Here is a 14,193-nt window from a genome sequence, read left to right as displayed (position 1 = left end):
GTAAGGAGTTGTATATAGTGGAAAAACAACTTCAGGAAGAAGAAATGGAAATAGCCTTAAGCTAACAAAACATGTTTTGGCAGTGTCTAGTGATGGGGGAATGTCTTTTTGGATGCTGTGAAAATATGTTGCTCTGATTAGTTGATAAATGAAGCTATTTGGCCAACGGTGAGGCAGAATAGGGTTAGGCGGGACATTCTAACTTGAGAGGAGGAAGGAGAAAGGGAGAACAGAGGAGACAGTCTGCCGCCATGAGAAGCAAGACGTACAAGTACCGGTGAGCCATGAGCCATGTGGCAACTTATAGATTAATTGAAATGGCTTAATTTAAGATATAAGAACTAGATAGCAAGAAGCCTGTCATGGCATATGGTAACATAAGCTTCTGTATGTTTTCTTTGGTCTGAGTGGCTGCAGGAGCTGGGTGGACATAGGAAAACTTCAGCTACAGTGCCCTTTCTTCATTGTGAATACTCAAGGAGATGCTGATGATGGGTTGTTCATGAAACAATTTATTAGAGTCATGCTATCTTTTGATAAGAATTTGATATGCAATCTTTAATTACTAATCAGCATAAGCCAGAAATGTTTATTGTACAGACATGAAGAAAACACACAAAAAACAATACACCATTGCACCTTTTATTCAAGTGGCAACATTTTGGATTTTGGCTTGATAATACCTCTCTTGGTATGTGTCTCTATAACATCAATAATTACTTGGAAGCCTAAGTTGTAAGAATTTATGTTTTGTTCAACTGAAATTACCATTAATTAATTAATATTATTTTAATATATATTACTTACTTCTCTATGTAGACTATGCTGACCTTGAACTCATAGAGATCTTTCTGCTTTTACCACCCAAATGATGCCATTAATGATTTGTCCCAATACACTCAGTTGTGCTCAGTTTACATTTTATATTCTTATAGTTCTGGAAATGGAGTTCCACTAATGACTTCAAACAAATTCCTTTTTTTTTCTATTAATAAATGTAATAAGTCCATATTTAAGTTTTAAAAAATAGTGTGTGAAGAAGACATGGGTCATTTGTAGTTGCACAGATAATAACATGTGTTATTCCCAAATAATATCAGTTTTAATTAGTTCTTTTATTTTTATATAGTTTGTTCTTTTATTACTCATGTGTCAACATATTTTCTTTATCTGCATTATTTGCTTAATAGTTCTAAAGACATGGTATGCATAACTTTGCATGCTGTATTGTACCTCACGATACAGACTATTAAAAGCAGTGAATGTCATTTAAAATAATCCCATGTTGCTGCCTTTTCATGCATTATAGCTTCTTTATTTATTGTCAGACACCAGAGGAATTTGCTCATTGCTCCAACCTAGTGCCAACCTTGGCTAACACTTAGTATACTTTGAAGTAATTTACAAAAAGCTATCTAGATAGACTTATTGGGTGTAAACATGAAATGGCCAGAGGAAATACACAAGTTTCTGCAGGGTGGATGAAAGCAGGGATAATTACTGAGCACTGAATGGGAAAATATCAACAGTTCTTGGAAGTCTGTTGATTTTGTCAAAGACATTAAATGTAATAAAGTTCAATGAACTCATACCTTGAATTATTTTGAATAAAGTGATGATACAACTCTAAGAGACTGGACAACCTGCAGATGCAGAGAAGTAAACTGGCAACAGGTGGCACGTTGATGCAGGTTGGAGATTAAAATAGAAAATTTATATAGGAATGGAACACTACTGTGGTCCCTGCACAGACCCCCTTCAAAATTATCATCAATTTCATAACAGTACCTTCCCTCATCAGAAGAAACACTCACTACATTAAATTTACAACTTCTAGACTATAGATTACTCATATATGAAAATGTTACATTATTTTACACAAGCTCTTTGGAAGTTATCAGTGTTTAAAACTGGGAGGTGAGCATAGAACTCCTTTATTCCTGAAACCTAGAACACCTGATAATATTGGCTATATTCTCAGGTTGATGGTTTTTCTGTTGACACTCCCTTGGAAAGGCCATAATGCTTATAGACTTCAGTTTGATATCTTCACTAATTATCTGCATAGACATTTGAGACACATTTTCTCTGTCCATTAGTGTGCACATCAAAAATTGACTATATCTATATCACCCCCTCCAGGACAAAGTGCAAACTGAAAGACAGGGCAAAATGAATATAATAGCTGAAGGGTGAGAAGTAGGGCCATGGAATGCCGTCTTTGGACATGGGATGGGCACAGCACTTACTGCAGCCTTGGTCATCTCCACAGAACCGACAGTCATGGCATCATTCAATATTCCATGAAGGATGGGGTCTCAACAAACCCTCTTCCCTCCCTGAGCCCACTGCTGATTGCTGGAAAGCGCACACTGTTCTCGTCAGTGCAGAAACCCCTGGCAGGTTGTTCATGATCCAGTAAGTCTCCCTCCTCTGATTATTCAAGCTACACAAATTGAACCCAGTGGTCATACACACACACACACACACACACACACACACACACACACACACACACACACACACACACACACACACACACACACACACACATACACTCACACACACATACACACATACTCACACATACTCACACACTCACACACACATACACACACTCACTCACACACATACACACTCACACACATACACATACTCACACACTCACACACACTCACACACTCACATAGACACACTCACACACACATACACACACACTCACACACACGTACACACACACACACACACACACAAAACAGAAAATTAGGAGCAGATCTTGCTGCTAAGAAAATGTTCAGCAGGAGTGAATGGAGGTTAAGGGAAGGTAATGGGTGTGAATTTGATAAAAACCTTGTACATGTATAAAACTGTTAGGATAAATAAAATATTTAATAATTTTGAGTATTTGCATAGTTTTTCCTTCATTTTCTTTCCTCCTAATCTCCCTTCATTTTCTTTTGTCCTCTATTCATCTCTCTTCATTTTATGTAAAGCATTTACTTAAATAAAATTACATGGCCTTTTAATTGGATTTGAATAAATTTTCTGAAAAAAATATACCTTCTAAATATCAGTTCATTTGGGTGTATAATGGTACTATCTAATTTATTTTGAATCCATTTAAAACTTTACCATTAAGGTTGCTCAATTTTAATCTCAATCCACAGGCACAGAAGATGTGGCAATAGATAGCTAAAGTAAAGCCAAATCTTACCTTTAAAAATGTGTCCAAGGAGCCATTCTCCATATACTCTGTCACTATCATGACAGGTTTACCTGGAAAGAAACAGAGTGGTGTAAAGTGTGGTCAGAGAGCACTACATTCTTGGGAAATTCATTTATTGATTTGTTTATTTTCATAAAGTAAGTTTGATCAGGTTTGTCCCACACCTTCAACATTCCCAGATACTCCCACCTCCCTCCACATACAGCTTTGTATTCTTTTTCTCTCTTACAATCATTATCTAGGAGATATAAACCAGACATTTTAATAGTCTCAATATGGGTGTGTGTAAGGTTGTGGTAGTGTGAGTGTGTACATATATATTCATTTCATCAGTAAATAAGTTATTTTATTATTAACATAAAAGCATATGTGTGTGTGTGTGTGTGTGTGTGTGTGTGTGTGTGTAAATCTGTGGAAAAGAGTGTGATTCATGTGTGTAGTCTAGACGTAAGAATAGTAACATGTCCACAATTCTATCTCTTTCTCACCTGAGGCAGGGTTGTCTTAGTATTGTAACTGTTGCTGTGATAAACAATTTTGGAGAGAAAACCAACTTTAGAGAGAAAGAGTTTATTTGGCTTTATACATCCTGATCATAGTTCAACATGTGGAGAATCTATGACAAGAAGTCAGTCAGGATCAGAGGCAGGAACTGTGGAAGAAAGATGCTTACTGGCTTGCTCCCAGGCTCACATCCAGCCACCTTTTATTCCTACTTATTTATTCATTTATTTACTTTTATTTATTTATTTACTTACTTATTTACTTATTTATTTATTAAGATGTTTTTATTCTTTCCACATACCAACCACAGATCCCCCTCCCCCTCCTCCCTCTACCCTCAGTCTTCCCCCTCACCCTGAGCCAACTCCCCATCCTCTCCTCCAAAAAGATAAGGCCTTCCATGCAGAGTCAGCAAAGCCTGTCACATTCAGGTGAGGCAGATCCAAGCCCCTCCCCCTGGATCAAGGCTGTGCTAGGTGTCCCACCATAGGCAATGGGCTCAGCTACCTTTTTTATGCATCCTAGGACCATGGCCAATAACACCATTCACAATATTCTCTCTCATGTCAATCAACAACAACAAAAAGACATACAGAAATGCCTATATTCCAAATTTGCTGTGAGTAGCAGTTCAGCTGAGAGCCATTGGGATGAGGACTCAGAGGCTTACAGTCTGAATAAACAGGATCAGCTGAGGAACTGGCAAGGTGAGGAAGCTGTGGCAATTCTGTCCCTGATCTTCCAGCATTCACCCCAGTACCCGGCTCAGGTTTGTTTTTATTGATAAGACCTTTTAACAATTCGTGCTCACCTGGGAAAATAGTATTTTCAGTTTGTCATTCAGAGTGTTTCAGAAGTGGGATTTGGGAGTCAACTCTTAGTGTGTACTGTTACCAACAGAACAGACACATAATGAGAAATACACTTTTTTTAAAATAAGGATTTAGACTGATATCCATACTGCTTTGGGAATGAGAACTCTAGAAATGATACTACCTGATACCTTCTCCAGTTAATGCTAGGATATTTGGGGCAAATACAAGCTGCTTTTCTGATTGGTAGACCTCTTATTTAAAGGGCAATATGCTACCACTATCCAGGGCTCTCAGCTTCTGGATTATGGGACTACTCAGGAGCCATAAGTAATGCGAATTAATTTTGTGTAAACACACTACAAATTTCATTTGACAATTGGAGAAATTTGACTAATAACACTATGATATGTTCTTGTACAAGTCTATTATCTACACTTGATTTTAACCTTTATACTGAGTTTAATCATGGCATCTATCTCATAGAACTCTGAGTTTCTATCAAGTCTATAGAATCTAAGAAGTTTGTTGAGTTATTACCACTTAGAATTTTGCTGCACTAGTTGATTAGTATTGTTTTATATATTTGATAAACTCTATCTCTGAATTAGTGTTCTTTCTAGATACAAGGGACCTCACATAATAAATCCTATCATATCCCAACACAATTGTGGCATTTCTCACATAATATGCCTACAGAACAATGAGAGTAAAAAAATAATGAAAATCCTTTTTGTAGGATGAAAATATAACTAGAGCATTGCTATCTCTTTTAAAATTCCATAATAATCTCATTTTAAAAAAATGTGTCATTTTATTCTACAGTGAAAATATGTTGGGTAAAATCAGGCATTAATTTAAACTATTTGAGTTAAGATAAAGACATCTGACAACAAAATTACTTTTATGTCAATTATTTATATATCATATTTCATACATTTTATATTATTAACAGAAGTGAGCTTTAAACAACTATGAACAACATTGTCATTAACTTAATGGCATTCTCAAGATGAGTCTTCTTTAATTAAGAACTGATGGGTTCAGAGCACAGAATCAGAGCCTGCATATTTAAACACACCACACTATACAAAAGTTAGCTGTAGAAAAGCTGACAGTCACATATGATAAATAATGTAGACAGAAAGAATTCTTCATTTAAGGTACTGTAAAACTCACAATTTAGAATCATTAAGACAGGACAGCATAACTTCTCACTCAAATGATTATGCTCTTATGTAGTACATTAGTGGCAATATTCTTTCAATGGAATGTTACAAAGGCAGGAACATTTTACTCATCCTTTTTAAAGTTTAATATTTTCATTTCTTAAAAAAAATTTGATTAGACATCCTTGCAGAAGGTATAATGAGAGGTGACTAATATCCAAGAGCGGGTACATGACATGCCCAGGAAACTTGTCAAAAAGAATTCATCAGGTTCAGACCTGGACAAAGCTTTGTTTTCTATGTTTACATCACGAAATTATAAGAACGAAAGAAAGGAAAACAACTAGATTTCCAAATCATAATATTCAATACTCATGAAACAATCAACTGATGCTGGCCATGATGTGAGGGAAGAGAAATCTTTTTACACTGCTGGCTAGGAATGAAAATTTATAAGACCACTGTGGAAATCAGAATGATATTTCCTCAAGAAACTAATCATTATACAACAAAATGATCCAGTTCTACTACCTGACTTGAATGATCCCAGGTCATACTAAAGAAACACTTTCACATATGTTATTGCCCTACCATTCATAGTGACTAGGAAAGAGAACCAGTCTAGATGTCTACCAAGAGATTGGTGCATAAAGAATATATGATATCTATCCACAATGAAATTTCCTTCAGGCATAGACAAAAATGAAATTGTGACATTTGTAGGAAAAATGGGTAGAACTAGAAATCATGGTTAAATGAAACACCATAAGCCAGACTCAGAAATAGAAATTTGTATGATTTCTCTCATATATAGAACTTAGACTTAAAATTGTGGGGTGTGTGTGTGTGTGTGTGTGTGTGTGTGTGTGTGTGTGTGTGTGTGTATAGTCATAGCTCAAGAAGGAGAAGAAAAGGGACCATGAAGGGGGAAGACTAGAAAGGGGCCTTTGAGAGGTGAAGAAGTGGTGGATCATAGTTGAGGTGGCAGAAAGGAGAAAGAAAGAGGAAAAGGGGATATCTGCAATGTGAGAAGAGAAGAGAGGCTCCCAGAGGAGAGAGTAAGTCAGCAAGAGGGGGCAGTATGTGATAGAACTGGGTAAAAACAAAAATAAATTTTAAAAAAACCCTAGATTTTCAGTGGTAATGTTTGGAGAAATTTTCATAAATATTTGTAGTTTGTGTTCATAAGTAGAGAATTGCTTCTAATTTGAAATTTAATTAATGATAGTCATGGTCCTTTTTAATGGAAATCAAGCAAACACCAAGGTGAGAAAAATTCTGCTTGGGCATTTTTGTCTTAGTCTGATACCACAGGGTCCAATTTCATTTTTTTATTTTTATAAATCCCTTTTCTTTCAAGAATCCAAAATTCCCATTCTCCTGTGTGCCTGACTGAGAAATTGTCGAGTTACTAATATCAAAGCTGTTTTCAGAATTTATACTAGTGAAGTATCTTGCTATATAAGATATATCCCTTATATTTGTCTGCTTTAGCAATCAATGATTACCAGGGATGAAGTTTTCTCACCAAATGGGAATATGCGTGTACCTCTAACATTAGGTTATTATCACACAATATGTGAGTATGTTTGTAAACTATATCTAGAGCTAAAAGAGTAGCTGCTGAACACAATCCATGATGAAACTAGAAGCCTAATTTTCTAGAATCAACTCAAGTTTCCAGGAATCTTCCTTAGTTAGAGCCTTTGTCTTTAATCCACCTAATCCATTCCTTCCCTTACAGACATCCATCCCGAGGGCTGTAACATGACAAACAGTTACAAGAACTGAATTCCTTCTATGGAACACAGACTCTGCTTGCCCTCATAGGGAAGTATTAGTTCATAATTATGAACAGATATGATGATCCAAGAAGAACACTGATCTAGATCTGTCCTTAAATTATTTATCCCATGACCTTATATTTGTGCTTTTCTCTGTATCTACTCAAAACAGATTCAAGTTCTTCTCTCCTTACAATTTATTCTTCCTGTCTACCTTTGTGTATTTCAGACTGACTACTAATGGTCATAAATTATTAGTAGTAGATAACAGATGCAACTGTTACTTAACATCTACTGAGATTTGTTCCAAGACTCCCATATAGCCAAATCTGCAGTAGTAGCTTAAATCTGTTATAAAAAACTTCAAGATATTTACAAATAGCCTATAAACATCCTGAATAATTTAATGATTTCTAGATTGCACACCGTACATAATATATTGTAAATGCTATGGAGATAGTTTTATTTTTTAAATATTGATAGTAAGGGAAATGCCTGTACTTGTTTACTAGACAATCAACTCCCCACACCTGACCCACCCCACCTCTAGCAATTTCCAGCTGCAGCAAGCAGGTTGAATTCTTGTATACAACCTACAGAAAACCAACCATGTTTGCAACTACTGAGCCAGGGTCTAGAGTGCAAGAATGGGGCTTTACAAACAGTATCTCATTTTGTGCAAATTTGTATGCTATTTTATCCCCAGTTCACAAAATTTAGAAGATAGAATTTGCATTGTAAAAAGCACTCTCTAACAAGAAAAGTGACTAGCAATTGAAAATACATATTTAGAAAAAGAAAGTGTTTCTTTTCAAAGGAGACAGGTGTCTTGTCTATGTGATTTTCCAACCACTATTATCTAATTGTAAAAGTCAGATTAATTATGTATGATAGTGTAAGTTGGAATGTCAAAAACAAAAATGTAATTTGAAAAGTGTGATGAGGACCTAAAATGCGTTTCTAATTTCCAATGATGATGGAAAAGCAATCAAAATGATGTTTGCAAACAACTACAAGATTCTCTTGTTGATAAGAATGAGGCACTTCAGGATCCATGCGAGTATTTTTTATGCTTGAGTCATTTTAATGCTAATTACATTTAGTTTGGCTTATGTTTTGTCTCAGTTGCTGTTATCCAGCAAAAATGACATGGCAATAATTACCATGGCTTACTCTAACCATTGTAAATTCAATAAAAGTGTATAAATCATTTTTCATTATCCAGCTGGAAGCAGAGGAAAAATGTAGATTTGCCAATAACTTTGAAAGCATATTATCAAGAATCCATATAAAAAGAGCTCATACAGCATGTCCAGACAGGACCTTAATCACAGAGGACACTCTACACGGCTTCATTTTATCTCCTGAGGACCTACGCCAGGCAATCTGTGAAAGAGAAGCACATTATTTGTGGAATTTTCCTTCATTATTGATGCTCAGAGACTAAGTCTTAGTTCTTGATTTGTTAAATGCTTATCTATACAAGAATCTATGTTATTAATTGTTGCTAAAATTCTATAATCCTGATATGACAGTTGGTTCTTCACTGGGGACGCAGATTCATCGTGCAATCTTATTGCCCATATGCCAGTTTTATTTGAAGAAAGCTCTGAGAAATGTGGCTGTAGGTCTTGCTTCTCACAGTGTGGACCATGATAAGTAGCAGAGGCACAGCCTGTAATCTTGTTAGAAATGGAAAATCTGCATGCCCAGTGAAGGCAATGGAAATAGATCCTGCAGTTGAACAGTAACCCAGGAGGCAAGTTCAGTTCTGAGAAACATCAAACAAGGCTACATCATAATGCTGTAGTTAAATCTGGACTGATGTTACTTGTGTTTATACTATCTGCTTTTATGAAGCCATTAGTTCATCAATAAACACATAACACCACTTCAGGCTATCAGGGAGCCTTTCATTAGAGGCGTCATAATTAAATTGAAAACAAATGTCAGAGGGACTTTTTTAGAAATACTTTATGAGTGCTAAAGGACTACATAAATCTCTGTCTATGGTCATGTATCTATAGTTTTATTTTATTGTCCACAGTATTTGGGTTGCATTCCATTCTGTGTGCTGATACTTAATAGTTTGAAAATGATTTTAGTTTAACCTTAAGGTTAAACCAAGGATAACATATGTAGAGCTGCTTAAGTATTAATGATCAATGCCAATGAAAAAGTAAGATCGTTTGCCTGTAATGAAAAGAGCTATTCCTTAATGAGAGAGGAAACAAACTGAACAACAAAACAAAACAAAAATGAAACAAAATGAAACTACAGAGCAACTAGTTAGAAAGATGTGTGCACATTTTAATTCCGTGGTGTTTACTCGCTAGCTAAGAGATTATGAAAAAATCACTTGTAAACTTCTGTAATTTTAATTGGGAAAATATTAAATAAACAAAACCCCATGTGCTTAATCTGAGATGAAATGGTAACATTTCTATAAATATAAATTCAAACCTCTCTTACAAATCACATTTAAGTGTTTATATTAACATAAATAGTCTCAAAAATGGTCATTTTCAAGCAAAAAGTGACTTGTTTATATTGATGTTTGTGAAGTTGGATATTAATAAATTATGAAGTGAGCTTAGTTCTAATTGCAAAATAACTATACATATTCTAACAAAGAAAACAAGTACCAAATCAAATATATGGCAGAGCAGGCTGGCCAGTGAGTCCAAGGCATCTGTCCATCTCCTCCACCCCAGTGCTTGGGCTTTTTATAAGTGTGTACTCAGAATTGAATTCATATTCTCATACTGTGTGGCAAGGCAAGTCTCCTACATACTGTGTGGCAAGGTAAGTCTCCTACACACTTACCTCTTAGGTCTCAGAATAAAAAAATGACAATATGAAATATTATTGATTTAATTAGTTGTACAATTTATATAAATTGAAATTTTTTATCCAGCCAAACACTGAATAATAATGTGATTTGCTAAGCAACATATTTTTTTGTAGGCCAAATGGAATACATAGTTTTGAGACTTCTACATTACAGGAATCTAAACTATAGCAGGCTTTGTGCCCAACAAAAGGACATCTCCTGAGAACCAAATCTGAGCATCAGTGGGCAGCTACGTTCTCTAGTTAATATCCCAGTCAGCCACTCTGAGTATAAAAATAATGAAGTGATTATTGAATAATATCTATGGCTTTTATTTTCATCAGGTCCTAGGTACAAGCTTGGTGTGTAGTTTAACTCCTAATTTTATCATTGGTAATACGCAGGGCCAAACTTCAGCTTAAGAACTTTCAAAATAAACCTTATCCCTTGTACACTTTAGTGGTTTATTCATGCAATTTCTTACATGTACTTAATGTGTTTAGCCCCATGACAGATACAAGTGGCTAGAAGTATGTCAGTTTGAAGTAGTTCAGAGTGGAGTAAAGGTGATAAAGCAGGTGCAAATATAAATACAATGCAATGTGCAAGGAGACAATGTGCCAAGAAATGCTGCTGCCGTTTATAGCACAGCTGCTGGCTGAGAGTTATCCCTTCAGTAAACATGTGAAATCTTTGTAAGGTTGGGCTCTGATTGGGAACATGCACAGAGGAAAGCTCTCCTCTGAAGCTTGCCCTCTTAAGCTGGCATTCTCATCTGGACCGCGAGGTTTCCTTTACTCAGCTATTCTGCATTGATGGAGTGCCAACCTTTTGTCATGCGGACATTCAAGGTAGAAGGAAAAGTGGAGATAGATGATTATGATCACATGGAGAAGGACACAGTGAATTAAAATTTGAAAGCAAGAGAAATTCTAGTATTAAATTCTAAGACTGAATGACATCACATGAAGAAGCAAGATAATTACAGGGAGTTTTGGCAGAGAACATACGGAAGCATAGAAATGCAGCAGAATTCCATCAAGTTAAGCACGCATTCTAATTAAGTTGTTATTTGTTCGTATAGAAATACAACAGAAAAGCACTGTTTGGTAAGGTCTAACTAAGGGCCACAGGTGAGCAGACTTTGCTATGAAATTGCCAAACCTGGAAAAAATAGCTAGAAGCCTGTTGGAATAACACTAATAAAATATAAACAAGAGTCTAAAAAAAGAAATGATCTAAGATCCTATTGCTGAAGACACCACATAGCTCAGACACAGGACTTGAATGAATCATTCTGGATTTGACTTGGAATCCTCTTACCTTAGAATTATCTCTAACTATATTTTAAGGAGTAATGTAAGATGCCAAAGGAAAACAGCAGTAAAATTCCTCTCCTGCTCTAATGTCTACAAACAGCAGCAGTGGCCGGTATGGCAAGTATATCCAATAGTGACAATTATTTCTGGGAGGTAATCAGCAGCCATAAAAGTGGGGTTAACAGCCACTCATAAGGGATGAATTATGCTGGAAATGTAAGTTTAGTCAGCTACCCAGGTAAGGTGAGACCATAGATCCCTGAGGAGAACCGACTATCATCACTTCCCAAAATCAGTACCATTTCTGACTATATTCTAGATAATTATCCTTATATGTACATCAATTGTAACTCTAATATCACATCAAAGAAGCTTCCTTTTGCAATAAACATGTTGTTAAAGGATTTGGAATAGATTTAAATGCAGAGATCAACAGAGCTGACTGTGGCAACCTAGGTCCAAGTAATATATTCACAAAATAACCCTTACACTTAAGGCTTAGGGAACTTCATGGAGCAGGGCCATGATCACTTTGCAAGAACCATAGGACCTAGGATATCTGCAATAAGATTGTTTTGTCCAAGGAAAAGAGAGAGAGAGATAAATAAGTAGGACATAAAGTCTAGGGGTATGAAGAGGTGGGAGGATGGGAGGAGTTGGGGAGAGTGGAGAGTAAATGTGATCAAGACACATTGCATGGAATTCTCAAAGAATTAATAAGAACATTATATTATCTAGAGAGAAAAATCTTCTAAGAAAGAAATAGGACATTTGAAAATAACAATAAATCTTTCTTGTCCATAAAAAATATTCAGAATAAATTAATGATCAACTGTCAATTAATATGAATATGTCATCTTCCTGGAAACAGAAGGAAAATGAGATTAATGCTTTAAATTTATTGCAATATTTGTTAACTTTGCCAATTTCATAATGGAAATAAATTTATTTTTGCATTATTCTGATTAACAAATAAAATTATAAAATGCTTTAGTTCAATAGGAATTTCTAATCCTTTCTTCAGGCTTACGTAGGTTCCACTGGTAGGAAAAGACATTGTACATGTGATATGTCCATGAGTATGGACAAACACTCATGTGGCTCTGTTCTTGGTGGCCATAGGCCAACCTCATGTGAAATATCTTCACTGAGAAACAGAACCATTTTCTGCTTTTTAAGAAAGAGCCTCTCACTAGACAACCTGGCCAGTGAGTATCAGAGATCGACTTTTCTCTACCTGTTCAGCATTGTAACTACAAACTGGCACCACTATGCTACAGCTTTTAGATGACTGTTAGAACCTGAGTTCATGTTCTCACCCTTGCCTGGTGAGTAAATTATTGACTAAGCCATCTTCTCAGTCCATGGAAATAAAGTAACTATGTAGTGGGTAGCCATTCCAGCCTTGGCCTGGAAGTTTCAACCCCCATTGAGGCTTCAGTAAGGCGGGGCTGAGAGAGGACTATGAAGACACAGGATAGAGATGTGAGGGTTCTCTTTGGTTCCTGGTCTCTGGACGCTGGAGGTTGACCGAGCAGAGTTCTCCAGAGAAAACCGCTGGACTGTGACATACCTTTGCCAGACCCTACAACCTACCCATCCCTTCATTTGTAAGTTACCCCATAAAATAAACCTCCCTTTTAACTACGTGGAGTGGCCTTAATAATTTCCCCAATATAACTAAGCAAGTAGTGTGGTGAGATGGCTCAGGAAGTAAAGATTGCTTCTTAGGTCATCACAAGAACCAATTTGACTTGCAAAATACATGCCAACAGCATGATTGTTTGGATTTTTAACTTTAGGAGTGCAAAGGAGGACACATATAACCTCAGAGTGCACTGTTCCCCCCCTGCCTAGCCTATATGGTGTGATACCAGTCAGCGGGGCAGTCTGTGCAGAGGAAAACAAAATCGGACCTGGCCTTCAATTCATGCATGCACACGTACGCAAGCACAGTCCTCGCTCATGAATATACACAAACTAAAAATAAGTAAGCATTCTAATAGTGGGAACATAAACATAATTTATATCTTCATTGTATTTTTTTGTGGGATTTCATTAAAGAGTAAAAGTTGACATTATATACATACATCAAAGTGTCTTGCATTGCAAATGAGTCAATTAAGCTGGAACATAAGAGTTTTTAAAGTCACAAGACTCGTCTACTATATAAACATGCATGTATATGTGTTTTATATGTGTGTATATACATATGTGTTTCATACACACACATACACACACACACATATATATTTACATAAAAATATCAGAGAAGGAATCTAAATGGGTCCTCAATCTTTTATCACCTGCAGTAACAAATAAAGAGAAGCATCCATAGGGGTGCTACTCCAAACTCCCCACTTCAGCTTCAATCAGAAAAATCACAAGCATTAGTTGCACTTATGTATCATTATCTGTGTGCTGCAGGTTGAGAATAATTGCTGAATAAATTAGCATCAGATCAGAGAGCATGAAATTAAGGACACAAATAAAGTGAGTCGCAACATGGTAAATTGAAAACAAGTTGAAGACTTCCTAAGTTGAAC

General features: G+C 36.1%; 1 protein-coding gene across 7 annotated transcripts in view; it reads right to left on the bottom strand.

The window, feature by feature from the left end:
- Epha5 (EPH receptor A5) overlaps positions 1-14,193 on the bottom strand; it is a 346,534-nt gene that overhangs the window by 26,702 nt on the left and 305,639 nt on the right. For all 7 annotated transcript variants that reach the window (XM_036200459.1, XM_036200461.1, XM_036200460.1 and 4 more), the window contains one exon: positions 3,215-3,276. In XM_036200459.1, coding sequence (XP_036056352.1) covers positions 3,215-3,276 — 62 coding nt within the window. The remainder of the gene's footprint in view (positions 1-3,214; positions 3,277-14,193) is intronic.

The sequence above is a fragment of the Onychomys torridus genome, chromosome 10 (genome assembly GCF_903995425.1).
Source record: "Onychomys torridus chromosome 10, mOncTor1.1, whole genome shotgun sequence".
NCBI lineage: Eukaryota > Metazoa > Chordata > Mammalia > Rodentia > Cricetidae > Onychomys > Onychomys torridus.
The sequence above is the reverse complement of the archived record's forward strand: the minus strand, read 5'-3'. Positions and strand labels throughout refer to the sequence as shown.